Source organism: Hesperophylax consimilis, chromosome 21, assembly GCF_061612785.1.
Source record: "Hesperophylax consimilis isolate HC1 chromosome 21, BYU_Hcon_1.0, whole genome shotgun sequence".
In the NCBI taxonomy this organism is placed as follows: Eukaryota; Metazoa; Arthropoda; class Insecta; order Trichoptera; family Limnephilidae; genus Hesperophylax; species Hesperophylax consimilis.
The window spans coordinates 32,134,456-32,159,871 of NC_142856.1; the positions used below are offsets into that span (position 1 = coordinate 32,134,456).

A 25,416-nucleotide genomic window follows, 5' to 3' on the forward strand; every position below is an offset into this window, starting at 1 on the left:
GTGGGCAATATGCCGAAGCGAAAAAAGTGCAGCCGCCCAATCGTGCCGTATATGTATATGGTACACGTCTATATGGTTATAAAACCTTGGACCTCAAAACAAAGGCAATCAATTTACTCCAAGCATTCGAAATGTGGATCATGAACAAATGGTTGAAATAGTTTGCTATAGCCTGAGGGCATGAACCCACTGAGTCTGGCGCGCCTTTCATATCACTGGAGCATCGGGAAGACCAGTGGTCTTCACCACCAGGAATGAACATTACAGTCGAGATACCGACTAAATCCTCGTGACCGCACTCCGCCACCGTCCATCTCAGCTTCTACGGTGTCGAGCAGTCGGTCTGGAGAATTCCCCACCGATCATCTCCACTACAGCGTCGAGAATCGGTCCAGAAGGATTCATCATCAGTAACAAACCACTACAGCACTGACTACATAATTGCAATACTACAACCTCTTTCACTTGGACAATTTTTTCCAAAAACCTTTTTGAAGTTCCTGTCTGCATTTGCATGTTATCTCTATGATCTTAGTATTTAATCTAGAAAGATTTATTGGCGCTTGACAGTAAATCCACTGGAATTTTGATAAGATCTGTAATGAAAACAGCAACCATCCTGTAGAAATCTCATATTATCTACCTATATGCATGACTAAAACTGTATCTACTAACATTTCTTTTCCATGAATTTCTTTCTACCTATCTATAATATTTTTACATGCTGCTGACCATGTAATGTTTTAAAGATATTATCTCCTTGGTAGAGGGTAATGTTCTAAACCAGCAATGCAGAGGTCACGGGTTCAAATCCGGCGTGAAGTAGATTTTACTTTTTTGTTGTTTGTTTTTGGGGTGTTATGCCGTGTTGCGCTAACTCCTTCTTTAGCCGACGTTTCGGACAGCGTTGCAGTGTCCATCATCAGGGCAGATCCGGTAGATCCGAAGATGTGTCCTGATCTGCCCTGATGATGGACACTGCAACGCTGTCTGAAACGTTGGCTAAAGAAGGAGTTAGCGCAACACGGCATAACACCCCAAAAACAAACAACAAAAATGCTTTTGGCCGTGAAAATCTAAAAACTTACCAGATTTTACTTTGTTATATTTTATTATTTTGATTGATTCACTAAAAAAGAAACACACAAGTTACCAAGTATTACAGAAATAGATATTCATCGCTATAATGCTATGTGTATTTTTTATCAGTAGTTCAAAGTATCAACCAACAAAGAACCACCAAGTATGTAGGTACCTACATAACATAGCTTCTTGTAATTGAATGATAATGAGGTTTGCTCACTCAGTGTACTGAAATCTAACCTGTGACATTCTGTGATAACAAAACACAACTTTTTACTTAGCTAATAGTTTTTAAACGCGATTCTTTTAACTTGCTATGAGGGGAAATAGTATAATTCTTCTTCAACCTGCCCCGTACAAGCTGGAAGATGTCCAAAAACAGGTCTTTTCAAATGAAGCGCTGAAATTTCTAAATGAAATTGTGAATGTTTTTGACAGCGACATTGATACACTGTATTCGGATCGATTGGAAAAGAAACAGTTCTATCACAACAATGATAAACTGCCAGTTTTTAAACAGTCTCCGGAAAGAGCTGATAAATCTTGGAGAATCGCGCCACTTCCGAACAGATTAAAGTGAGTATTGATGTTTTGTTTGTAATAATGTATCTAATCAAGACTCCTCTCAAATAGAACCAAATCTGAACTCCGTAAGAACAGTGGGAAGCAACGGCTCAGTGGGCTGGATTTCTGTGAATGCTGTGCGAGTGATCTTTTGGAAAATATAAATCAAATTCATTGTCTCGGAGAGACCTATTTGGAGGAGGAACAACGTGCATTGTTAAGTTGCCGAGTGGCAGTAGTGAGGGTGTGCGGTTGTCAGTAGTTGCCAGCAGTCTGCAGGCTGTAATTTTATAAAATGTGAATACCACACGAAGGTCCCAACTGCTCTCAACCGTATGGAACAAGTGAGACTATGGCATCCCCAATTGGGGAATGTTGTGAGGCTGAAGGTAATGTGGAAGGAAAGGAGATGAGCAAGAGAAAGGTGGAAAGTACCTGGCAATTCAAACAATGTTTCAATTCTGAATGGTGGTCTTACACCAAGGCGATACTGGACATGCGGCGAATATTATAATATATTATTTTAAATGGATAAATTGTGAAACAAAACAAATTAAACAAGTAAAATTTTCATGCGTGTGCAGGATTTGAACGCGCAGAGTGAGTATAGTGAGTGAGTGCGTGAGTGAGTGAGTGGAGCTCTTTCTCAGCTTAAGAACCAGTTTTAATAATTATGAGCTGTGATCTGTGTATTGGAGCAGTCCGCCCTGGGCCCACACTTGCCAAGGCGCCAATGAGCCAACTGATAATAGCTAACACAGAGCCCTTGTGACTTTTACTAGTGCTGTTTGGCTCAGGGCCGGCCCTGTGTGCGGAAGTCTAAATAATCAGTGCTAGTATGAAAATAACTGTTTCATTTGCATGTATGATAATAGAAAAGAAATTGCCTAACTTATAGAGTAGTTAACATTACATGGCATGAAAGGGTGAGACTGTCGCAGAGCTATGAAAGTTATGTAATTGGTGAAGGATTAATTGATGTAATTGGTAGAAAGAAAGGCGAGGCACCTCTCCCCTGTTTCTATTATCCATGAAAGCCTTTTGTGATCTCTTAGAATGTTCGAATTTGGCTGCTAAATATCTTATTTCTTTATCAGATGCGGCCGTGTTGTAATTGGCGACGTATCTCCATCCAACACCGCCCACTTGGCGGACTCTTTGAACTGCGATGCCCAGGCCGTTCAGGTGGACTTTGATGATGGCCACTGTCCGACTTGGAAGAACCAGATACAAGGATACCACAACATAATGCAGGCTGTCAACGGGAAGCTCAGTGGAGCACCCTTTAACATCAGTACTTGTCCAATTCTGATGCTAAGACCGAGGGCGTGGAATATTACTGAGCATAATGTTCTGGTAAGTACTTCAAATTTTGTATAAGTCTTAACTATGTCTATCGGCATATGTACCACTTGTCTCCGAAGATTGCAGTTTGATCCGCACTTTCAAAGCATTGCAACCAGTTAGGCTAATGCCAGCTAGTAGTAAATGCAGGTTTCGTGGGCTCAATCAATTTTTAGCTAAGTCCTTCATCATTGCATCAACATTTTTCACTTATAATGATAGGAGTAAGAGGAATTCTAACATTGCCACGTTATTCTTAATCCAGAATGTTTGTTTGTTTCAAAATGGTTGCACCTACAAATGCCGTAGTGTGACGAGCAGATTGCAACACTTGATTGTAATATTTGATTAAGTATAACATTTGATTAAGATCAAGATTTGATTGCAATACAAATGTATTTCATCACAACATTAGCACCCGCATAAGTATCATTATTACATTATATTATAATATTCCCGAAAATACTAATTAATGACAGTTTGTTTTGCATTTTAAGTGATTTGTTTCTACGAGAAGATATCCAACAGTGCAAGCTAACCTACTACCACTGCCTTGTGTATATTGGTGTACGGTGTCAGCTGTGTGCCTATGTAGCATGTGGGATAGATTACGTTGAAACGGCCAGCGTTATAAAGGTTAATGATTTGTTTACAGGTGAACGGGAAAGAAGTCCCCGGGGCGTTGGTAGACTTTGCAATTTTGATGTTCCACTGCGGAAGAACTCTATCAGAAACAGGCAGCGGACCTTTCTTCTACCTGTCCAAAGTGGAGGGGGCTTCTGAAGCCAGACTGTGGAATGACATCTTCATCTGGACCCAGAAGAAGCTGAGCATCCCCCGAGGGACTATAAAGGCCTGTGTTCTCATTGAAAATATTTTCGCCGCCTTTGAGACAGTTGAGATTTTGTACGCACTTAGGGAACACTCTCTCGGCTTGAATTGCGGAATTTGGGATTATATTGCGTCCATCATTAGCAAGTTTGGTGAGTTTAATTAAAAATGTATGAGGGGTGGGTAGGAATCTAGGAATCAATGTATCCCTCCCACTGCGGTGCTAAGCGATCGGTCGAGAGTCCGGTTGGAGTCTCCCTCGACCAGTCTCTCAGTCAGCAGATGGGCAATTACATCCGCTGCCAAGACCTAGACAAACTTCACCCCTGCTAAACGACTCCGTGGAGGCAACATGTCTTTCCAAAGAGTCGCTACGGTTGCATATTTGGTAATAGCTATGAATTTATTTATTATTGCAAGTTCATTTATTTTTTTATTTATAAGACTTCCTATTTTCCTCCACACTAGGAGTTCACATGTGTTCACTTTTCAAGGGTAATAGGATTAATCTATATGAATAAAATGTTTGTTTGTTCAAAACCTAAAATTTCCAGAAGTTCTTCAACGATTGCTTTGGAATTTTGACACAACAGTGCATTCGCATACGCGTGTGTTTTTATATACCTATATTATATAGATATCACCCGTGTAAAATAGGAAAAACAGCGCCAAGCATACTATTTTTGAAAAACAGCGTCATCCCTTGGAGGTAAAAACAACAAGCGCTATTGTTTCTCTATCTATAGACAGACTGAGTCGCAGCATCGTGTGGCGGGGTACAGCTAGTTTGATATTAATATAGTGGAACACTAAGAAAATAATTTAAAATAAATGTATAAGAGCAGTTGGCACAATTTCAATGTATAAATTTTTTTAAAAAGAAAGACAAACATTCCCGGGTTACGAATAACCTGACAATATTTGAAAATCTCTTACTACCACCACAGAAAGCGAAAAATGTTGCTTGTGTTGTGATGGAGGACTTAGCCAGCCGAGGAATCGAACACGCTACGCCTGGGTGGGACCCAAACGCGATGTCAACTCGGCCACCGACCGGTCTGGAAATAAATAAATAATAATAATAAATATCAAACCAAATGTTTGATATTTATCAACAAAAAATTTATAGTGGAAGAATTTCAAGTAATAATATAAAAATAATATGATAATATTTATTCATAGTAGGTATTTGAATATTTCCTTCAATTGAGCACTTTTAAATGGTAACCAGATAAAACAGAATAGGTTAGGTCAAAGATATTAGAAGAACGAGATATGCTATGTTGGCCGCCGGACCGTAGGCGGAGTACTACCTAATTAGGGTACTTTGAATACTATCGGGACGTGTACGCACAGAAATCTATTCTATGTATTAGTGCCAACTGAAACGATACGTCCTTAGCGTAAGCGAAGGTGTGCAGTAGTATTGGTGAACAAAACCAGCGACACTGGGCAAAACAATTCCACACAGTATGAACTGCTCATAGCACATCTCGTTCTTCTAATATCTCTGGGCTAGGTTTATTCTTATGCTTTTCTTCAATGTTCTGTTTTGTTTGGTCGGAGGAACTCTTTTGAATGTAGAGTAGATATTTATTAGATTTCTTTACAGGAAACAGGCGAAAGTTCCTGCTACCGGATCGTAAGAAGCATGTGAACGCTGAGAACCCCTTCCTGAAGGCCTACCTGCTGATGGTGGTGAAGGACTGTCACGAGAGGGGCGCTCCGGCCACGGGGGGCATGGTGGCTGCGGTGCTCAAACCTGCCATGGATGGTACTTGCCTGGAGTCAGTATATACTTTGTCATATTAACTCTTTAGATCGTAAGAAGCATGTGAACGCTGAGAACCCCTTCCTGAAGGCCTACCTGCTGATGGTGGTGAAGGACTGTCACGAGAGGGGCGCTCCGGCCACGGGGGGCATGGTGGCTGCGGTGCTCAAACCTGCCATGGATGGTACTTGCCCGGAGTCAGTATATTTCTTTTTTATCTACTTTGTCATATTAATTGCTGTTAGCGACCTCCTTTCTCGACTACGAATACAGAGGTCGCGGGTTCCAATCCTGGTGTGTGCAATTTTATTTATTGGGATGATGAGAAACTTAAATAAATAAAAATAAATTTTTGTTAAAGCTTAAACACGTGGACAATACATACCATGCTTAATAAAGCAACATTTTTATTTTTGTGGAGAACTAACCGAGTAGAGGTAACATCCGAAAGCAAAACAAATGTATAAGGTCAACACTGCAATGCGGAACTGTCGTCCATTTATTTTTTTTAATCAATTAACTTCTAACTTAAATACCTTTATATTTTTTTTTATTGTTGTAGTTAGTTTTAATTGTTAAAATAATTTTAAAAGTTTTAATTTTTCGGGTCTCCTGAAAACGCATCAAATCTATGGACGTGACTCGTGATGTCATCGATGACCAGTCTCAAAAAGCCTATGTTTGTTTTTTAAATCGGCGCTGTGTTTTGTATGGGAGTCGAGACGTTTTATAATAAATAATAATAATACTTGGATGACTTGTATAGCGCCATTTTTGTGCAAAAACACCTCAAGGGCTATATTCTTAAGGTTACTCGCTTTTAACATGAAGAACACTAAGGACGGGTTGTTTCGGAGAATTTGAACAATTCATCAAATTTCAACGTTCATTTTCAAGCTCTGTGAAAGATTTTTTAAAGTTCTGTTTTTATTTCAGTTTTGTCAAGTAACTAGCCTACAATGATATAGTAACAGAACTTGAATAGGACTTTCACAGAACCCGAAAATGAACGTTGAAATTTGATGAATTGTTCAAATTCTCCGAAACAACCCGTCCTAAGTAAAATGTTAGCAACTCCGCACTTGATAAACAACTGAACGGTGTTTAACAACCTGCATTAAAACATTTCCATTAGTTTAAATGTGGATATGGACCAGAGCTGTCAATGCATATGTTCTAAAATACCCAAAAGGGATGAAGAGATTTTCAAATTTCCCTCAAGTTCATTTACCTCCAAAATGAACTAAATTTTTATTGAAATTAGCATTTATTTTTCGTTATCTAGTCATTTTCAGATTTTCTCTTTCATTTAGACTTTAATTATATATAGACATTTTTTGAAAATTTGATATGAACGAATGCCCAGAATCCCACAAAAAGGTTCTCCCCGCATAAAACCAATTCTTGAAAATTCTTTGAATTCCCTGCATTTCGGGAATTCTCCACGAATTGGCAACGTACATGGATGTGTATTTTGTAGACCATAGGTATATTACTCATTTAGACTGGGTATGATCAATCAGCAGGTCAATTGCAACAGCCAAACGGTGTGTTTTAATAATTTATTCATTTTTAAATGACGATTTACCTACTCATAATATAATTTATGTAAAAGCGTTTTTAGGCTTATATAAATAAATAAATAAATTGCCTACCTAACAAAATAATAATTTAATGTAATAATTTACTTTGTTAATTACGTTTTTCTTTTATTTTTATGATCCAATTTATTTTTTATTATTATTATTAGATTGATAATATCGTCGCATTAATTCGTAGACTGCGTAACTCCAAATTTTTCGAAAATACGTTTTTAATGCCATCTGGTGTTAAAATTAGTCCCGCATCGACTAGTAAAACTCGAAAATTTATAAAAAAATTAACCTTTTAGATAAACGCAAATTAGGAAACTGCGTAAAATCATGGTGCCATTTTTACTCGCGAATACTTCGTAACTCCTTAATTCAGTATTGGCCGGTGAGCCGTGCACGCTTGTTGTGTTTTTGACTGAGGAAATTTATTTACGGTGTAATAGTTTTACCGTGAAATTAACTGAGATAAGTTGATTAATCAATTTTGAACATTTTTTAACCTTAATTTTAATTGTGAAGTCACGAATAGTGTTTTGTATCTGTAGTCTAAACTGACGTCTTCTGCATCGTGTGACGCTCTGCCGTAGCTCTCTTGTTTTATGTGCCTCTGCGGTTGCGTTCACCGCTTTTACAGTGGTACCTGCTTATCACCACACGCCCTCCTGATGTCATCATCACTGCACGAATTGATTTAACCAACCCGGAGCCCTTCGCGTCCTACCTAATAGGTCGTTGTTCTGTTATTATCTCTTCATCAAGGTCACCATCTTTTTGCAGGTGGATTTCCTTCTGATTCATATCCGGATCCGGTTCTTCACTGTCCTCTTCAAACAAACCCAAAATATTTACGGTGGAACGTGCGGCAATTCCATCTCGTCTCTCCTCAGATACAGTCCGTTCTCTATCAGGCATCTTCCGCGGGTCAAGCACATGTCTTGGTATGCCATCTATTTCGATGTTGTTGACTGAAGTAAGTCCTGTCACCCTTCCATGCACGATGTGCATCTCCCATCTACTGGCTTAACCGCAAGAAGATCGCCCACTTAGACCTCATTCAATACTTCCTCTTCTATATTCACTTGCGCAAAAGGGTGTCTCCACGAGTAAGTGTGAACTATACTAGACAGCGCAACACCTTGATCATCCTGACTTTTTGCAGCCAAAGATTGTACCAAAACACTGCCTGCAGGGGATCGCTTCCACTTCTGGCTGCAGTTCTCTTTATTGTTTGATGATGTCGTTCAACTATACCGTTTCCAGATGGTCGGTATGCCGCGCGAAATCTTTGACGAACATTCGATCTCTTACACTTATCTGTAACACTGTAGGAACAAAATGCAGTACCATTGTCCATGAGAACTACTTTGGGCGGGCCTCTTTCCCGAAACACTTCTTCCAAATGTCTGATAATCGAAGCTGCATTATCTGACTCGATTTCCCGCCACACGGCAAATCTACTTGGACCGCAATCGATAAATGTGAGTAAAAATTTCCTACCAAAATGAGTAACATCAACTGCCAAGCGACTCCAGGTTGTCACAACATTAAGATTACCCGCTTCATGGGATGATGGCGGAGGGTCAATTGTCCTGCATTGTACGCAGGAACGCACGCATCTATCGACGTCCTTTCTTCTCGCCTCGGGATCGACCAGCCGGGCAAGATGAAGCGTTCACTTTACTCCAAAGTGATGCTGAGCATGAAGAGTTTCTTCGCTTAAAGCACATGTTTGCTCACCAGTTCCACTTTCAAGTCTCTCCCACCTATCTTCACACTCTGAGGAGTCTCTTTCACAACGTTTCCTGTCATGGCTACTCTTTGCGCGGGTCTTGCAAACCCTAGTAAGTACATCAGTTTTATTTCTACAGGACAACAAGGGTGATCGACAATGTCAGATCAAATTCTTCTACAATCTCCTTCATCAACCCCAAGCGTCACTTTACTAGCATCTCTGACACGACTACTCCCGGTCAGTGTAGATCTCACCCAGCACAAAACCGTCGCCGAATCTGTAATGATCTCCAGAGTTTGAAGATTTCACTTGAGAGTCAGATTTAATCCATTAAGGAAGGAAAAGTACCAGCATTTACAAGACTTAAAACAGACATTAGAAAAGGATTACCACTCCTTTTACGATAACCTTCCGCATCATTAAAATCATTAAAATGCATCTAAATAGACTGCCTCGACATAAACATACATTGTTGTGTTTTATTTTGTGAATGTAAAATTCCTATCTCCCAAATTTTCCACTAGGTTGTTCATAAAACTGTTCGCAGAAAAGTATGTATCTTTTGTAAAATACGTATCTCCATTCTCGGTTTTTATGTAAACTTCCTAACTCCGATTTGAAATAGAAAGCCTTAACTTACAAAAGTTTAATGATTGAAAATAAATTTCGAAATATATTATATGTTCGAAACATAAATAAAAAGAATGAGCCGTCTTTCATTTTTTTTCACTACGAGGTTTTTTGTGCCTCCTGTAAAATTTTACATTTGGTGGTTACGCATTCTACGAATTAATGCGACGATATGTAATACCTATTGTCAATACATTTTTTAAATAGAAAAAAAAAAAAATAATCTAGAAAAAAAAAAACATAATATTCAGAATCAGCGTTTGTTAGCCGTAATATTTTTCACTGTAAGTTCCTTATTGCAGTGTTTAATACCGTCTGTGCACACAATTCTTCAACACTGCAAATGCAGGGGTTCAGTAGTATATTTATAATATGTTCCAGACTGGTAGCTACTCTAAGTAAAGACCACCATTCAGAATCAAAACACTGCAAAGTACTTCCAAATTTCCTTTTCCCCATCTCCATCTCTTTAGCCCTACAACATGAAGATGCCGTAGTCCCACTGGCTCTGGATAGTGGGGAGTAGTTGGGACTCATAATAGTGTAGAATAATAAACATTATAAATGTTGTTAGTCATTACTAGCCATACAACGCAAGTGAGCATAATTAAAAGGGCATAATTTAAAGTTTTTTCCTCCCCAGGAGTTCACAGTTAATCAACAACGTAATCAAAGCAAAGCTTAGAGAAATCAATGCCGGAGTGGATGGATTTTTAGTTTATGATCTCAGGATTGTGCCGTTTGTCAATGAGGTAAGTGCAATGTCAAAACAGATTATTTTCAATTTTTGATAAAATCAAAGTCATTACATATTATTATTATCAAAGCATCAATGATAAATGTGGTTGATGTACCCAAGGCATGATTTAAGGTACTGGCGTAGGAAGTAAGGTAGTAAGAACATACAATAGATAAGACGTTGATAATCAATGTAAATAAGTAATTGAATATGACTTATCAGAATAATTCTGGATAGGTATGAATGTCTTATTTATATATGGGTTGGGTATTGCTTGCCCTCAGTGGCGGTTCGGGCAAAAAGTATTAAAAGGAAGCCTAGGTTGTTAATTCAATTATTATTAATACAAAATTATTTTGTTGAATTTCACTAATTAATAACATATTATCTACCAGCGCGCGGTGGTTGACTTCCCGTAGCTGCTAGCCTAGCTACTAGTTCTTACCGCACAACACAGTAAGTACAATGTACAATTCTGTGTTAGGAGGCCTGAAACATCGCCGCCTTGATTTGATCTTCCGCTGGCGAGGTATGTTGGTATACATACATACTATAATATATACATGATAATGCCTCCCCACCATAAATGAACCACTCACTAGATCAATATCTTCGGGTTTTTCGTACTGAGCCCATGGGTCCTAAAGTTTGCCATAGATAAGTCTGTTCCTGAAAAATATACGTCACTACACGACATACTCACCATCGACTAGGATAGAAACTATAAAAAAGGCGTAACCATAGACAATATAATTCTCATTCGGAGCCAACCCCATTCACTAGCCTAAAATCGGCCAATGACAGCGGCCTATAAACATGCATGAAGTGCGCACTGGTTTGTGGAAAATATACGTCACAAGTCAGCCATAGAGATTACCGTGTCTTTTTTTCTGACCCACTTTTTTCTCGGAGTTATACCCCCCTGCTCCCCACAAACTGCCACTGCACCCACACAACCACGCTGGAATAAAAATTAATTATATCTTACAATTAAAGAAAATCTGGTATTTTAGCTCTTAGTGCTTTTTGTAGACATTTAAGTGAATAAAATAACAGAATTTTACCTACTAATAAAACTCCTATTTTCTATACTGTTTCAATGTCCGGAATCCAATATTGTCTTTTATTTACTGTTTGAGTGCATTTATAACCAATGTTTCTGAAACTTTCTACTCAAGGCTCTCAACTGTGATCACTTGAATTGGTAGCGAGAAGGAATAAGTTTGCGTGCATTTTATTAACAGTTGTGGAAAAAGCAGTGCGCATCCGCACCCAATCAACTTGATGTAATTCCCGACACAAGCGTTACACCGTCCGACCTCTTGCTGATGCCCGAGGGTGGGATTTACCGGGACGGCCTGAAGCATAACATCGCCGTGTCTATCCTCTTCTTCTACCACTGGCTCGCCGGCACGGGGCATTTCTTTTACGATGGATTGGTGGAGGATTCTGCCACAGCTGAGATATCCAGGTCTCAAGTGTGGCAGTGCATCAGACATCAGGCAAGTCAATTGTTAACTTATTCTGTAAATGTCAGCAAACCCATTTTTAGAGTTCTGTAATACCACAAAGTAGTCTGTATGCTAATGGATATTTAGTAAAACTCGCTTATAAATTTTATCAAGAGACCAGCAACAAAAAATCTTACGTGGGCAAACCTTTTCGGTCAAATAGATGGCTATTTTATAATTTCATTTTTCAAGGGGCCGATCCTTTCCAATTTCCGAAAAAACATGTGTAGAAATCTTATATGCGGCTTTCACTGAATTTCAATCTTCAACAATGGAGGACAGGTGACAACGGCAAAAAGACAATCACGTATCTTATGGTGTGCACGAAGGTTACCACCAAAACAGTTTTTGAAACGGCCACCCGACAAGCATATACAAGCAACAAGATAAAGTGTACTCAATTTAACGACCATTGCGAGTCTAGGATAGCTTCAACTTCTTCACCTCGTCCTAATTATTTTACAAGCGGTAAAGTAGGTACCAAAAGTATTTAATGCCTCCAGGAAACGCCTCTAGTCCTGCTTGTTCCTAAATACCTCATTCCTCATTATAAAACCATAATGTAATGCTATTAATGATTAATGTTCAGGTTTCTCTGGAGGATGGTGCACGGGTAACCTACAATCTGGTTGAACAGATAGCCACGGATTTTACATCGGTTGCCCACAGGAATCTCTGCAGGTCGAGGGAGGAGCGGAAGAGACTAAGCGCCGCCAAGTACATGTGCCTGGAGCTGTTCATCATGAGAACTGCTCCGGATTTCATCACCACCTATCTGAACGACAGTCACAAGTTTAGGACTGTGCATAATAAGAATCTGTTGAGAAGTAATTTATAAATAATGTAGGTTTTTTTTAAATCATTGGGCGGTAAAATCTCAGTTATCCAGCTTTTCAGACTTTCCAGTAATCCGGCAATTGCAGTTATTGGGAAACCACAAGGTATACATATATAATGACTGAAATTTGATGGAATTAAAGATCTACAAACATGTGTATGTTTTGCTTTATAGGCACAATTAAACGAAAATAATAATTTGAAAGCGGATATTTATTTTTTATACCGAACCAACATTTAACAGATACAAAAATATAACTTTCACTACAAAAAATCAGAACTCCTCTAATTGTAATACATACATAGTGTTATTAGAGATTACTATATAGCCAATATGAACACTTGAGTGATGCTGTGCAAGCCAAATCCAAAGCCATTCCTGCCGCTGAGAGGAGAGTTGAAACCTCTCTTTGTGTCAAGCAGCAGTTTATGTGAAGTAAGGGGAAACCTTGGCATACATAAATACGGTGAAACTCTCTTAAAAGGTTTTCCATATTCTAGTAAGTGGGTTTGGTTGGGTAAGAAAATAGAATATTGAGTCAGAACTGGGTGATATGGAACCCTTATCTTGTAAGTGGGTTTATTTGTGATTTTTATTGTTTTCCACTGGAATGGATTGAAGGAATAATAGTACATATTTATTCAGTAACAATAAAATACACTAAAATATACAATTACTATTAAACAACATATTGATAAAACATAATTTTATTCAATTAAAAATATTATTTTGTGAAAATGAATATGTATTATATTTGATGTGCAAATAGATCATTCTATTATTGAGTTAAAAGCGACAATAAATTTTTAATATCACAGCGTTCTTTGTCTATGATTTAAAAAAGATAAGACAGTTTTGCAATATTTGTTGCCTGCAATATTATCACATGTAAGGTTTGTTGTCTGCAAGGTTGTTGCCTGCAACATTGTAGCCTGCAACGTTGTTGCTTGCAATGGTTGCAGCAGTCTTTTATATTTAAACATTAAAATTGAAAATATAATATATGTACAAATATGATATGCAACAATATTAGTAAAGAGTATGTACACACAATACAGTAGGAAAAGACACCTAGAAAATTATCTAAAAATATTTGATTAATTCTTATGCACTTTGAATAACATTTATATTAGAAATATTTTATACAGAAACCTTAAAATGAATACATATATTAGTAATTTATTATTATTTACGGAGAAAAAAATTACTTAAAAAAACAATAATAATAGCAGTTATTTTTAATTATTTGGTCAAGTTACAAAAAAATATTAAATTAATCTTTTTTAAAAATATTAACTCTACACAGGAGGCACATCATGTCATCTTTAAGGATGCTGTGTTGAGGGTATTGGGTGTTGTAGGAGGAGGGAGGAAACACAGCCGAGCTGTTGAAATCAGGAACGAGTCGTAGAAACAACATTGATATAAGCAGAAATCAGCATTGATATAACCCTCCATACGTCAGCTGGGGTATTGAACATCCTGAGAGAGTTAACGTGGCCAAACGGTTAAATAACTTCCTGAAAACACACAAGTTTACCATTCAGGTAGTAGATGCAGATTCACACTTTTTGAGCAATCAGTTAAACAGACTTATAAACAAATTGACCTTATCTGTCGTTCGTGTCACGGAAGGTGACTATCCCCGTACGCAGATTCAGTTTCAGCGGAAGATTGCGTTACATAAACAAATGTTAAAATAACTAGTTATAGTATATAGTCCGTAGTGCTAGCCAGTCTAGGAAACGTTGCACCTGGAAGTGGATTTCTCTCCGCCAACTCTCTGTCGATTGGCCTCCGGTTGGGTCCGGGTGAGCTCTGGATGATTGCCTGACGGCTGATTCTGCATTGAGAGTGATAGCGCCCTCGCTAGGGCTTCGTCTTCTGACTGAAATATAAAACAAAAATCATGAATACAGTGCAACACTATATAATAACAGCACAGATTTCATCTAATTTAAATCTATAAATAGCACCACCTAAGAGTAATTTCATATGGAATAAAACAATAATAACTTTGTTTATAACTATGAATTTATTTCACTTATTACGCTTAACACAGCATTCATTAGGGTACAAAATTGAACTGTTTAATTTAGTACCCTGTTGAAGCTTATGTTAAGCAAAACCAGTTGGCCATGGTTAATTAAATAAATTCGCTTTTATAAAAAAAGTCATTATAGTTTTATTTCATTAATACGTCAAATCACAAAGTGACTGCTTTCTACTAACAAAAATAAAATAAATAAATAAATTGTAATTTCATAGTACTCTCCAACTGGATGTAAACTTGAACAAGCTTCGAAAGACGAAAGTGAAACCAGCAAAGATCGTTAATTTTTTGTCGTAATTTGTTGCGTGGCAGTTGTTTTACTAGAAAGAAATGACCAATTGTTACTTTAATCGATCGATCAATCCAGAAGCCATCTATAAGGTATATATATTTTATTTTTAAGTTGATTATTTATATATAAGTTGATCTAGATTTTTGTTAAGGAATCGCTAATATTGTCTTCAATAATTAAATATTACAATTTGAGGTTTTACTCACTAAGTTATTCCAAAAATTAAATATTCATCCTAGACTTGCAGAAAAGTCAATAGATGTCGCACATTAAAATTAAAATAAGATATGTTTATCTAAAGACACTGTCTAGAATGCATTTATTTCGGGTTGAATCTTGCGATCATACATAAAGATAGTTGCCGATAAAAATTTGCGGTGAGAAAAATGAAAACGATGTTTGTGGTTCTTATTGGAAGTATGATACAGTTAAATATGACTGAAGGAGATATGGTCCCATTAGCTCAGTTGGTAGAGCGGTGCCCCGGCAAGGCAAGGGTCCTGGGTTCGAGTCCTAGATGTGATTATTGAAGACAATATTAGCGATTTCCAAACGAAAATCTGAAACAGAAAAGGATACGTTTTCTGATTTTTCTGTTTCAGATTTTCATTTAGGAATCGCTAATATTTTTATTTTTCGGAATAACTTTATTGAGTAAAACCTCAAATTGTAATATTTAATTATTGAAGACAATATTAGCGATTTCCAAACGAAAATCGCTAATATTGTTTTCAATAATTTTAGAATTGTGTTTAGTACAGCATTTTGGGCTATGTTGAGCCGCTCTGTATGAGTGCTCAAGTCAGAACCCCAAAAAGTTATCCAGTACTCTAATATGTAGTGATTATTGAAGAATACGCGCCTGGTAATTACGCCAATGTTCCATGGGAGATTTTCAGTAGATTTCAATTCCAAGATTTGATGCTTTTGGAGTTTTGCTATAGTGGGACAGTAGTATAGCGGTCAGATAGATTCCCTGGCACAAATGTAATTTGAGAATAAAGTCAGCCAACGGCTGTTCTCTGGCTGGACTTTATAGAAAATGTCAGATATTTTGTTTTATTGATTATTAGGTGTGAGGGAATTTCTTTTAAGCCAGTTTTGCAGCAGAACAAATCCATGTTCCGCATCTTTGTAGGTACAAACCAATAGACTATAGACCATAGACAATACACAAAAATAGTAATATTAAAAAATTCACCAAATATAGTTAGGGAAATTTCAGTAACTAAAATACAGATTTATTTTTATAAAACCTAAAAATATATATGTTAAAAGTGAAATATAGATGGATTCATTGACCTTAAACCTTGCATGAGCGGTCGAATACAAAACCACAGGTTGGTTACAGCATATACGATTGAAATGTCTTTGCATTTTCATTCACGCAATGATCCTTTTCCCAATCATAAGTTTCAAGACTTTTCGCAATGAACTGAAATGAAAGTGCATTTTCTGACTAAAACACTCACCATTTGTCCTTGCACATCTGTAAAGAGACTTGATATGAAAGACCCAAAACCTCCAGGTACCTGTCCATTCTGAGATTTAGCTCCGTTGCTTTCTTCCGTGGTCTTTGCCCGAATCATTGCCGCTTCCCTGTTAAAAAAACATAGTTAATTTTATAAAATTATCCATAATTATAATATTAGTGTGGTGCAGTTGCCAATATGAACAATCAAAATAATCATTTATCTGAGATATTCTGGGGAAAGTACTTATGGTAGATCATGTACTATTTTTATATTTATGAAAACACATTATCTGGTAAGACGGTAAAATTTACAAAAACATAATTTTGTACAAAAACAAGTAAGTTATTATGAAATAGATTGCGAAACGAAAACTTTGCGTGAGCACGCCGAGAGTTAAATTGCCAACTATTCAAATGTCCCGCCGCATTGATGGGAAGCAGTCTCAGATACTTAGGGAACTATGTTTTAGAACCAGAAGACACCCAATGATAGCTGGAACCGAGCTGACCAAAGGAATAAAGTGAAACATGGGAAATTGAAATGAAAGTGTTTTAACTAGAACAAGACATTCTTTTGTATTTTTAATAACCTCAATAACAGCAGATGACAACTACTGTCAAACATTAGAGTTGCCAACTTAAGTTTATTTTTGTATTTAAATAAAAAAAATGGAGGGAAATTTAAATTCGGTGTACTCGATGGACCACCCTTTAATAAATGCATCATCTTTAGCTACTGAACTGAAAAAGGTTTAATAATTTTAATTCAAAACAATCCAACTGACACATGTCACGGTGATGAACAATAAGTAAACCTGAGATGATCAATATCAATAATTGTCAATACGTAGTTACATCAATTTACATCATTTATGCTATTATGTTTACTGAAGCACTTGAAGAGATTGACAATTGAGGCTTGCCATTTATGGGGGAATGATGTGACTTCGGATTAAGTGCATGTACATCATGCGCCTGTGACATAGCGACTTGATCGATTACACTGTGCAATTGACAACTGTAGAGCCCTTTGGAATGGAGATTTGTTTTATTTATAAGGTCGGTGGCTGAGTTGACATTGCATTTGGGTTACCCAGGCCTAGTGTTTTCGATTCCTCGGCTGGCTAAGTCCTACATGACAACACAAGCAACATTTTACGCTTACTGTGGTGGTAGTAGGAGATTTTCAAATATTGTAAGGTTATTCGTAAACCGGGAATGATTGTCTTTCTTTTTAATTTAAAAATGAAATAAATAAATTTCATTACATTTCTAGTCTCAACTGCTTTGTTGTGAGGCGGAAGGTAGCGGGGAGGAGAAAGAGATGGGGAAGAGGAAGGTGTTGTGAACAGAAGTGGATCTAGGGGTCCAGAAGTGAAGGTCAATTGAAAAAAAAAAGAATATATAATGTTAATACATATTGCTAATGCGTAGTGAATATTATAAAAACGCCAATGTATGTAATTGAAAATTATTTACACATACAAGTATAACTAATTAATGTTTTTTTCTTTTGAAAGGTCTTTTTCATTAAAAGTTTTTAAATCACCAAGTCCAACCTCAGTCCATTGTTTATTAAGTAATATTAGATTAGACATAGTAGATTTAAAAAGTAAACAATGAAAGCTTTTGTCAGTAGATTTGCGGGTGCAGTAAAATGAATGTAAATAATGTCTTGTTTTAAAATATCGTTTTTAACCTATTTATTATTCTCTGTTGTAACATAAACTAATTGTTGGTTCTTTCAATACTGTTACGTAATATAATCCCCCTACAGTTAAAAAGGTTGGTTACCCTACAACTATGGTCACCGCATCATAACACGGCGTATCCATTGCACGTGTTACCCCTTCCACCAAGTAAGTGGTCAAAGCGAACGCCGCCAGCGGCCCCGCTCCCCGCTCGCCGCACCACGAGCCCCAGTCCAACTTTGACCCCGGCAGCGATAACAGTGTCCCTGACGAGCAAACTGCTACGCTGGCCGACATGGCGCGCAATTACGCGATCCTAGACGCGATCTTATTCCGGCTTGTAATCAAGACACGCGCTCTTACAGTTGGCAATTGTTAATTCACCCGAACCTCACGTAGTTCTCGCGTGTTTAAACCAACTCAATTATTGTAACCAATAGTTTGCCGTATCATTCGCAACCATGTTTCTACATCCGAAGATTAACCTTAGTTCGCGGGACCTCGCTCATGCCGAAGCATCTTGTGTACCTACTTCACCTCGACGGTACCGCCGGGCCCTCTTAGGGCACGAGAAGAACCAGTACGGCCTGATGCACCATACCTCACCTCAAGGCGAATCGTAAGCTTTCAACCTATCCCTTTCTTGTGTTCAATTCTTGTAACTTCATGTAGAATCCACGCTTCATCCGGTCGTCACAGAGAGAGAAGAGAGTAGAGATCTATGTCAACCCTGTAATTTCTCGAGTTAATCAATATACCTTGTGCCAATCTACCCATGTGTAATTATTGTGTGTTAACCTTTCCGACCTCCTATCCGATGGATGAGCTGATGATTAAAGGAACTGCCTACCCCTGATAGTACACGAGTTTCATCTGCCTACCTTTTATCTGAGCTTAGCCAATCATAACCAGGTTCGATTCCTGGTGGGTTATCCATATGTTAGCAATACCATATCCACAGAATTCGACTTTTTAAACTATTACATCAACAATGATAAACATCATTTCGCAGACTAATATTCAAGTCAAGATGGCTATCGTTTATCGCATAAAAAACATTCTACTGAAATTTTTTCACATCTCCCTCTAATACATTCATAATCTTAGGTCATAGCTATCTCTATCTCACAGCGGTCATGTCCGTAAACCCATTTAAAATAATTATTTTATGATACTAAGTATGTCAGACATGATAGTGTTGTCCTCCTTTGTCTGTATAGCAAAGAGAAAGAAAGGAGATGGTTTTGGGACAAAGCTTCTCATTTGAACGCTAGATGGCACTGGAACTGAATCTGCACAAATATTATAACTAAATAAATAAATGGGTAGTTTGTTAAATCCCTTTTTTATATTAATATTGCAGCATACTTTTGGGAGGTCATTGACTAAATGACCCTCATAGAAGAGCCGACACTGGTTGTGAAGCTGAACCTGGCTATTCAGATCTGGTCCCAAAACACGGCCAAAGCCATTTCAAGCAACATTTCAATTCTGAACCTGCGACCTCCAGCAAGCAAATCGAGAGCCTTACCCCTCCACTACGGAGTTAGTATTCGCACACTCTAGGTTATGTTTCCGCAGGCGTTCACAAAGCAACGGAGGCGAAAGTATTGACGGGTCCATTGAAGTTCTATCAATCTTAACTGATATTGATCTCATATCCCAGTAGTAATTAGTGATTAGATGGTTTGGTAGAGATGCGTACAGTGGTTGGGAGTGGAAAACACCAACGGCTGAAACACTTATTCCTGTTGTGGAACCAGCAGCCATTGGCAAGTACCCAAACTGGCAAACTTTATTCATTCAGAAGGGGATAAGTAATCTTGTGAAACTTACGCAGCCCTTCTCCGCTTGGCACCCAGCTTGCCCTGGCACTGGTGGTCCTGGGCGTGGCGGTGCTTGAAGCAGTAGTTCAGCAAGCAGTCAGAGCAAATCAGGGGCACCATCTCCTTGCCCTTGCAGCCCTTGTTGGAGCAGCGATTGGTGAACACCTAGAGTGGAATAGGGCTATTATCACTTACTCTTTCCTAGAGTGGAAAAGAAGAGGTTCACAACATCATTTCCTTTGTGAGTATGCATTAAATTATTTGCTAAAATTATTACCAAATTAAAAAGGAACCTTTTCAAATTCAAACAAGCGATTCAGTGCCTACCTATTATATTTTAGCAGAAAGTTATTTGATTTTAATTTTTTAAATATGCTCCATGTAGGGATTACTTTTGCAGGCCATTTGAGGAACTATTTTTGATTATTTAAGATTTTAATCCTGTAGGGATGATGCAATCGTCATATTACAGAATGCTCCAATTGCGCCGGCACAGCCCAGAACCTTATCTGTTGCACCAATGGTCCACCAAATCAAGCAAACTAATTATATTTACAATAATTATTATAAGTTGGAGTTGAAAATGTTCTCCTTAGAAATACCGTTGTTACCCTTGCAATAATATGGATAAAATAACAAGACCCCAGATGTAGTACAGGGAAAATAGTATTATTTGTGCATTCATTAAATTTTGGTCATATGTTCTTCTTGGCAGTATTTATGAAGATCTGGAGTCTGCCCAAAGTAAAGTGATGGAACACTTCTCCAGGGGGAGGGTGAGGGGGAATATATGTTTACAAAGTAGGTATCATTTAGTACGTTTTCATTTGTGCTGAATCGAATGATCACTCCCAAGTCGACAGTATCAATAAGGTTTGAAACATGAAAATAATAAGAGTTAACGAAGGTGGAGGTAGAGTGGTGTTCCACCCTTTTATTTTAGGCGCTGCCAAGAAGAATGAATGAATGAGAGAATTTTATAATTTATTCAGCACAAATGAAAACATAATGAACAATGCCTCACTCAGTCTAGTTTGTTCGTAAATATGTATTTTCAAAAATTGCCCTACTTCCTTTTTGGGTGGTTAGAAAACACTGTGAAACAAGGATCCATAAAGTCCATTAGCATTAGAGGATCTTTTTGTCATTTAGATTAATTCATTTGTGAAACATTATTCTTATATCCTCCATAATATAATGGATGTGCCTTACATTATGTGATTCATGAATAAGTACACATACATTGTGTCAAAACGTGCCACATGACGGAATAAACTGCGCTGCAACAGTCAGTGTTATAAGTTTTTCTAAGCAGTTTAATCCTTTTTTGTTTAGCTGCGTCAGTCTGACAGTCGTTGTCGATGTGAGCGGACACGACTATGTCCGGTGGATCCCCCCTCGGCCCGGGTACTGGCGCCGCACACGGGGACCTGCACATCTGGAAGTAGTACCTTATTCCTTCTTTGTTTAGCTGCGTCAGTCTGACAGTCGTTGTCGATGTGGGCGGACACGACTATGTCCGGCGGATCCCCCCTCGGCCCGGGTACTGGCGCCGCACACAGCGGGCACACGGGGACCTGCACGTCCTTCAGGACTCCAATCTCGCAGCCGTGCCGGATATATTGAAAGTGGTCACCGCTGGAATATTATATAAAAGAATATTATAGACATGTACCGTGCTGACGTGTACCCGACATTGCTCGGGGTTGAAACTGGGTCGTTTTAAAGTGGAAATAATTTAATATACGGAAATGAAAGAATTTTTTCTACCATTTGCTACTGTTGCCATTAAAAACCACATCATATGGAATTAAATTCGACTCTGTATTTCATTCAAGTGCAGAGATAATGTATTAAGTCTTCCTCGAGCGTCCCCGACTTCTACCATTCAAAGCACTCTCAAAACACTCCCCACAGTAATAAGACCAAACTTTCAAATTTTCCGTGAAATCGGTTCAGTAGTTTGGAGCCGACTATGGGGGACAAACAAATAAACATTCTTTTTTATATTTACTTAACCGCAGCACCTTTAATAGGCACAGATTATGGAAATTACACTTTGTTTCAACGTAATTACTTCAAGAAGCAACTATTTACAGCGGGAGGGTTGATAAAACCGCAGCACCTTTAATAGGCACAGATTATGGAAATTACACTTTGTTTCAACGTTGTTAAGTAGGTACAAATAATAATAATTGTATAAACTTTGTTCGGTAGAACGCGCCAATCTAGGTTAGAATTAATCATCTAGAATGTTTATACTCAATAATCTCAGGTGTGAAAGTTCGCAACCAAGGTCGCGTGTCAGTATCATGATAGTTTCTTTTTTTAGGAAGGTGTCTCAATGTACATAAATAAAAGGCGGTGCATGGATTGATATTACATGTATTGGAAACCTTTTGGACATTTTGCTGATGAACCCTAGCTCAACAGATTAACAGAATTATATAATTTTGACTTACCCCAAAGACCGACCAGTTTTTAGCTATCTGTATCTAAACTAAAGGAGCCGAACATCGCGTTTTCTAATGCCGAACACTGCTTTTCTTGATGGGAGAAGCGACGGAACGTCCCGCACACCCATTCGGCGGCTGACGTAACTCCGTAGAAGCGTGATCCGTCTTCTGGAAAGGTGGATATACTCCTCCTGGCCACATCCATAAACTCCAGCTATCTATAAGCGCGTAGCCGTTCCTGGGGATGCTGCAACCCATACATAGGGCTCTTTCTCGGCCCGTCGAACACGTGCGATGTCGGGATTCAAACTCCAGAAATCAAAAAGAACGAAGTTCCCGCTTGACAGCCATGCATGGCACAAAATATAAATCGCGTATGATCCAATCCTACGCAGGATTGACCGTTACTTTACGGATTCCCGTTCAATCGTATAACGGCGGTCGCGTGGTCCGTCCGTAACAACTTCCGTCCAGCGAAATCACTATTACCCACTTCGGGAATGGTTATTTTTCGGTCACAAAAACGTTTACCGCCGTGGCCGTAAGCAAAATCGCACTCATCGGCGACACAAAAAAGGGAATTACATTCCGTACAATTAATTATTCACAAACGAAAAGCACTGCGACCATCGTCTGTACAGTCCACGAACCCACACGTTGACTGGCCAGCCAAGAAGTCATTTTTTTGTTTCCGCCCGGTACAGATTTTAAATTTTAAATTATGATTCGAAATTTTACCAAAACCAATACCAGCGACAATCGCCCAGTTCCTAACTAGGTTAGAGAATCGGCGAGGATAAATGTGATGGGGCAGAACAAATTAATGAATAAAATATTAAAACAAAAGGAGTCTAACCCTGCATCATAACAACGTAATTACTTCAAGAAGCAACTATTTACAGCGGGAGAGTTGATAAAACCGCAGCACCTTTAATAGGCACAGATTATGGAAATTACACTTTGTTTCAACGTAATTACTTCAAGAAGCAACTATTTACAGCGGGAGAGTTGATAAAAGATGCATTAAAGATACATTTTTATTCAAAGTTCAAATTAGCTTATAAAATGATCTGTGGATTTTTTTTAGTATGGAGTGACGTTAACGAAAGGTTTCGCGTCAATCCAAATATGCACAACTTATTTAAATAACACAAACTAAGAACCTAACAACCTAATTGTTGCATGTTCCATGAATTGTTTGTTTGTGCCTGTACATTAGTCTGGATAAATCAAATATTATTCAATACTAACATTTTATTTTGATAATAGTCTTTTTTTTTGTTATTACAATTAATAGCAGAAAAAAGATGACTTATGTTATCCGTATTCTTGTAAAAACACTTTACTTTCTACATATATATCTTTACGCGGTAACCTGTCGATTTATTAATGCGAAAATAGTAAATTTTGCTTTTTTTACGAAATATGTCTGAAGTTTCCAAATTGAAGGAAAAATATTTAGTTCTTAAGATTTCAGTACCTTGATTGAATTGATTAGTATGTCGTTTTAACAATTTGCTTGTGGAACATTGGATTAACCGAGTATTTCTGAGTTCAAGGGAGGCAAATCGGCAACGATTGCTTTTCCATCACTATTTTCGCTAAAGCTTCCAGCGAGAGCAAACCTATGTGATTATTTATATTTATTACTTAACTTTTACTAAATTTATAGGTTGAATTGAATTAACGTGAAATAGGTTCTTAGGTTGGGTATAGTTAAAAAATAAAATTTTAAAAAGAAGCCTAAAAAAATATATATTAATATCATTATGTCAAAACATGGATTAAAGAAAATACATAAAATTATCCAAATAGCTATTAAAATGCATTATTTACCATTTTCGGTTACTAAAAATAGTTGTTCGATGGCTTGGCCTATTTCACCACGTTGCTCGCAATGCATTCCCATGGGGGATGTATGGAGAAATAGGCCAAGTCCAGAGAATACAGAGCCATTGTGAGACTAGTGTTTTTTTTAAATAAAATGTACCGTCTCCCACTTTTCAATTGCACTATACTATTTATCATCTCCGACAACTGAAATAGCTGTTTATTATAATTAAGTTGAATCAAAGTGTAAAAATACAAATGGTATTCGCAGGTCAAATTTCACTTATTTTTGATGAAAAATGCTTTAAAAATATAATAGTAATAAACTCACCAATAAACATTTTTACAAGCATCGCATTTCATGGGTAGGAAGTCTGGAAGTATACACAAAGACAAGGTGATTATAAAGAACATTCAAAGTGCGGAAGCATTAATTTTATCATAAATTAGCATTTCGAAGGTTGCAGAAACTTCACAATAAAAGCACAATTTGTTGTTTTTCATATTTACCTAGTTTGTTGCATGTTTTTTCACAGCAGTTTTTACCCAAATCAGGAAACTCCATGGTGGATGCGAATCGAAAAATCAGTGTTTGAACCACTGTATTATATATTTACGATACCAAATAAAATGCAAGATGAACCGTCTGTTGCGATTAGCTGTGAATCATTCGTCAATAATTCGTTTGGGGGCCAGCATTTATACAGCAAATTAATATTCTAGAGAAATCCAACGAAAACTCAAGAATGACGAATGACAGCGACGACCATAGATATAACTGGATATAACGCTCCATAAATGAACCACTCACTAGATCAATATCTTCGGGTTTTTAGTACTGTGCCCATGGGTCCTAATGTTTGCCATAGATAAAAGTCAGTAACTGAAAAATATACGTCACTACTACACATACTCACCATCGACTAGGATAGAAACTATAAAAAAGGCGTAACCATAGACAATATAATTCTCATTCGGAGCCAACCCATTGGCTAGCCTAAAATCGGCCAATGACAGCGGCCTATAAACATGCATGAAGTTCGTGACAGCGGCCCATAAACATGCATGAAGTTCGTATTGGTTTGTGGAAAATATACGTCACAAGTCACCCATAGAGATTACCGTGTCTTTTTTTTCTGACCCACTTTTTTCTCGGAGT

At 37.7% G+C, this 25,416-nt stretch overlaps 2 protein-coding genes across 3 annotated transcripts; one reads left to right on the forward strand and one right to left on the reverse strand.

The window, feature by feature from the left end:
- The first annotated feature begins 1,317 nt into the window (after nucleotides 1-1,317).
- Nucleotides 1,318-12,839, forward strand: LOC149413855 (ureidoglycolate lyase-like). Its single transcript, XM_089644745.1, has 7 exons — nucleotides 1,318-1,659; nucleotides 2,745-3,003; nucleotides 3,647-3,974; nucleotides 5,435-5,609; nucleotides 10,191-10,299; nucleotides 11,531-11,788; nucleotides 12,387-12,839. The coding sequence occupies exons 1-7, from the start codon at nucleotides 1,400-1,402 to the stop codon at nucleotides 12,633-12,635; spliced, it is 1,638 nt and encodes a 545-aa protein (XP_089500871.1). The 5' UTR covers nucleotides 1,318-1,399; the 3' UTR covers nucleotides 12,636-12,839.
- A 121-nt stretch (nucleotides 12,840-12,960) lies between these two features.
- LOC149413856 (AN1-type zinc finger protein 2A-like) lies at nucleotides 12,961-25,034 on the reverse strand. Of its 2 annotated transcripts, XM_089644747.1 has the most exons (7): nucleotides 24,876-25,034; nucleotides 24,768-24,843; nucleotides 24,589-24,631; nucleotides 21,423-21,609; nucleotides 19,982-20,136; nucleotides 16,453-16,579; nucleotides 12,961-14,523 (listed from the first exon to the last, which is right to left on the reverse strand). In XM_089644747.1, exons 2-7 carry the CDS (start codon nucleotides 24,820-24,822, stop codon nucleotides 14,374-14,376), a joined length of 717 nt encoding a protein of 238 aa, XP_089500873.1. In that variant the 5' UTR covers nucleotides 24,823-24,843; nucleotides 24,876-25,034; the 3' UTR covers nucleotides 12,961-14,373. The 2 variants fall into 2 exon arrangements, with proteins under 2 accessions (XP_089500873.1, XP_089500872.1); XM_089644746.1 differs by having other exon boundaries at nucleotides 24,768-25,034.
- Nucleotides 25,035-25,416: the final 382 nt, after the last annotated feature.

Excerpts from the sequence above, each read along its gene's own strand:
- LOC149413856 (XM_089644747.1), bottom strand. The coding sequence starts at position 24,822 with ATGGAGTTTCCTGATTTGGGTAAAAACTGCTGTGAAAAAACATGCAAC. Across the intron at positions 24,632-24,767 it reads AAAAACATGCAACAAACTAG|ACTTCCTACCCATGAAATGC; the intron begins GTAAATATGAAA and ends GTATACTTCCAG. Across the intron at positions 16,580-19,981 it reads GCCAAGCGGAGAAGGGCTGC|GGAAGCGGCAATGATTCGGG; the intron begins GTAAGTTTCACA and ends TTTTTTTAACAG.
- LOC149413855 (XM_089644745.1), top strand. The coding sequence starts at position 1,400 with ATGAGGGGAAATAGTATAATTCTTCTTCAACCTGCCCCGTACAAGCTG. Across the intron at positions 3,975-5,434 it reads GTCCATCATTAGCAAGTTTG|GAAACAGGCGAAAGTTCCTG; the intron begins GTGAGTTTAATT and ends ATTTCTTTACAG. Across the intron at positions 11,789-12,386 it reads GGCAGTGCATCAGACATCAG|GTTTCTCTGGAGGATGGTGC; the intron begins GCAAGTCAATTG and ends ATTAATGTTCAG.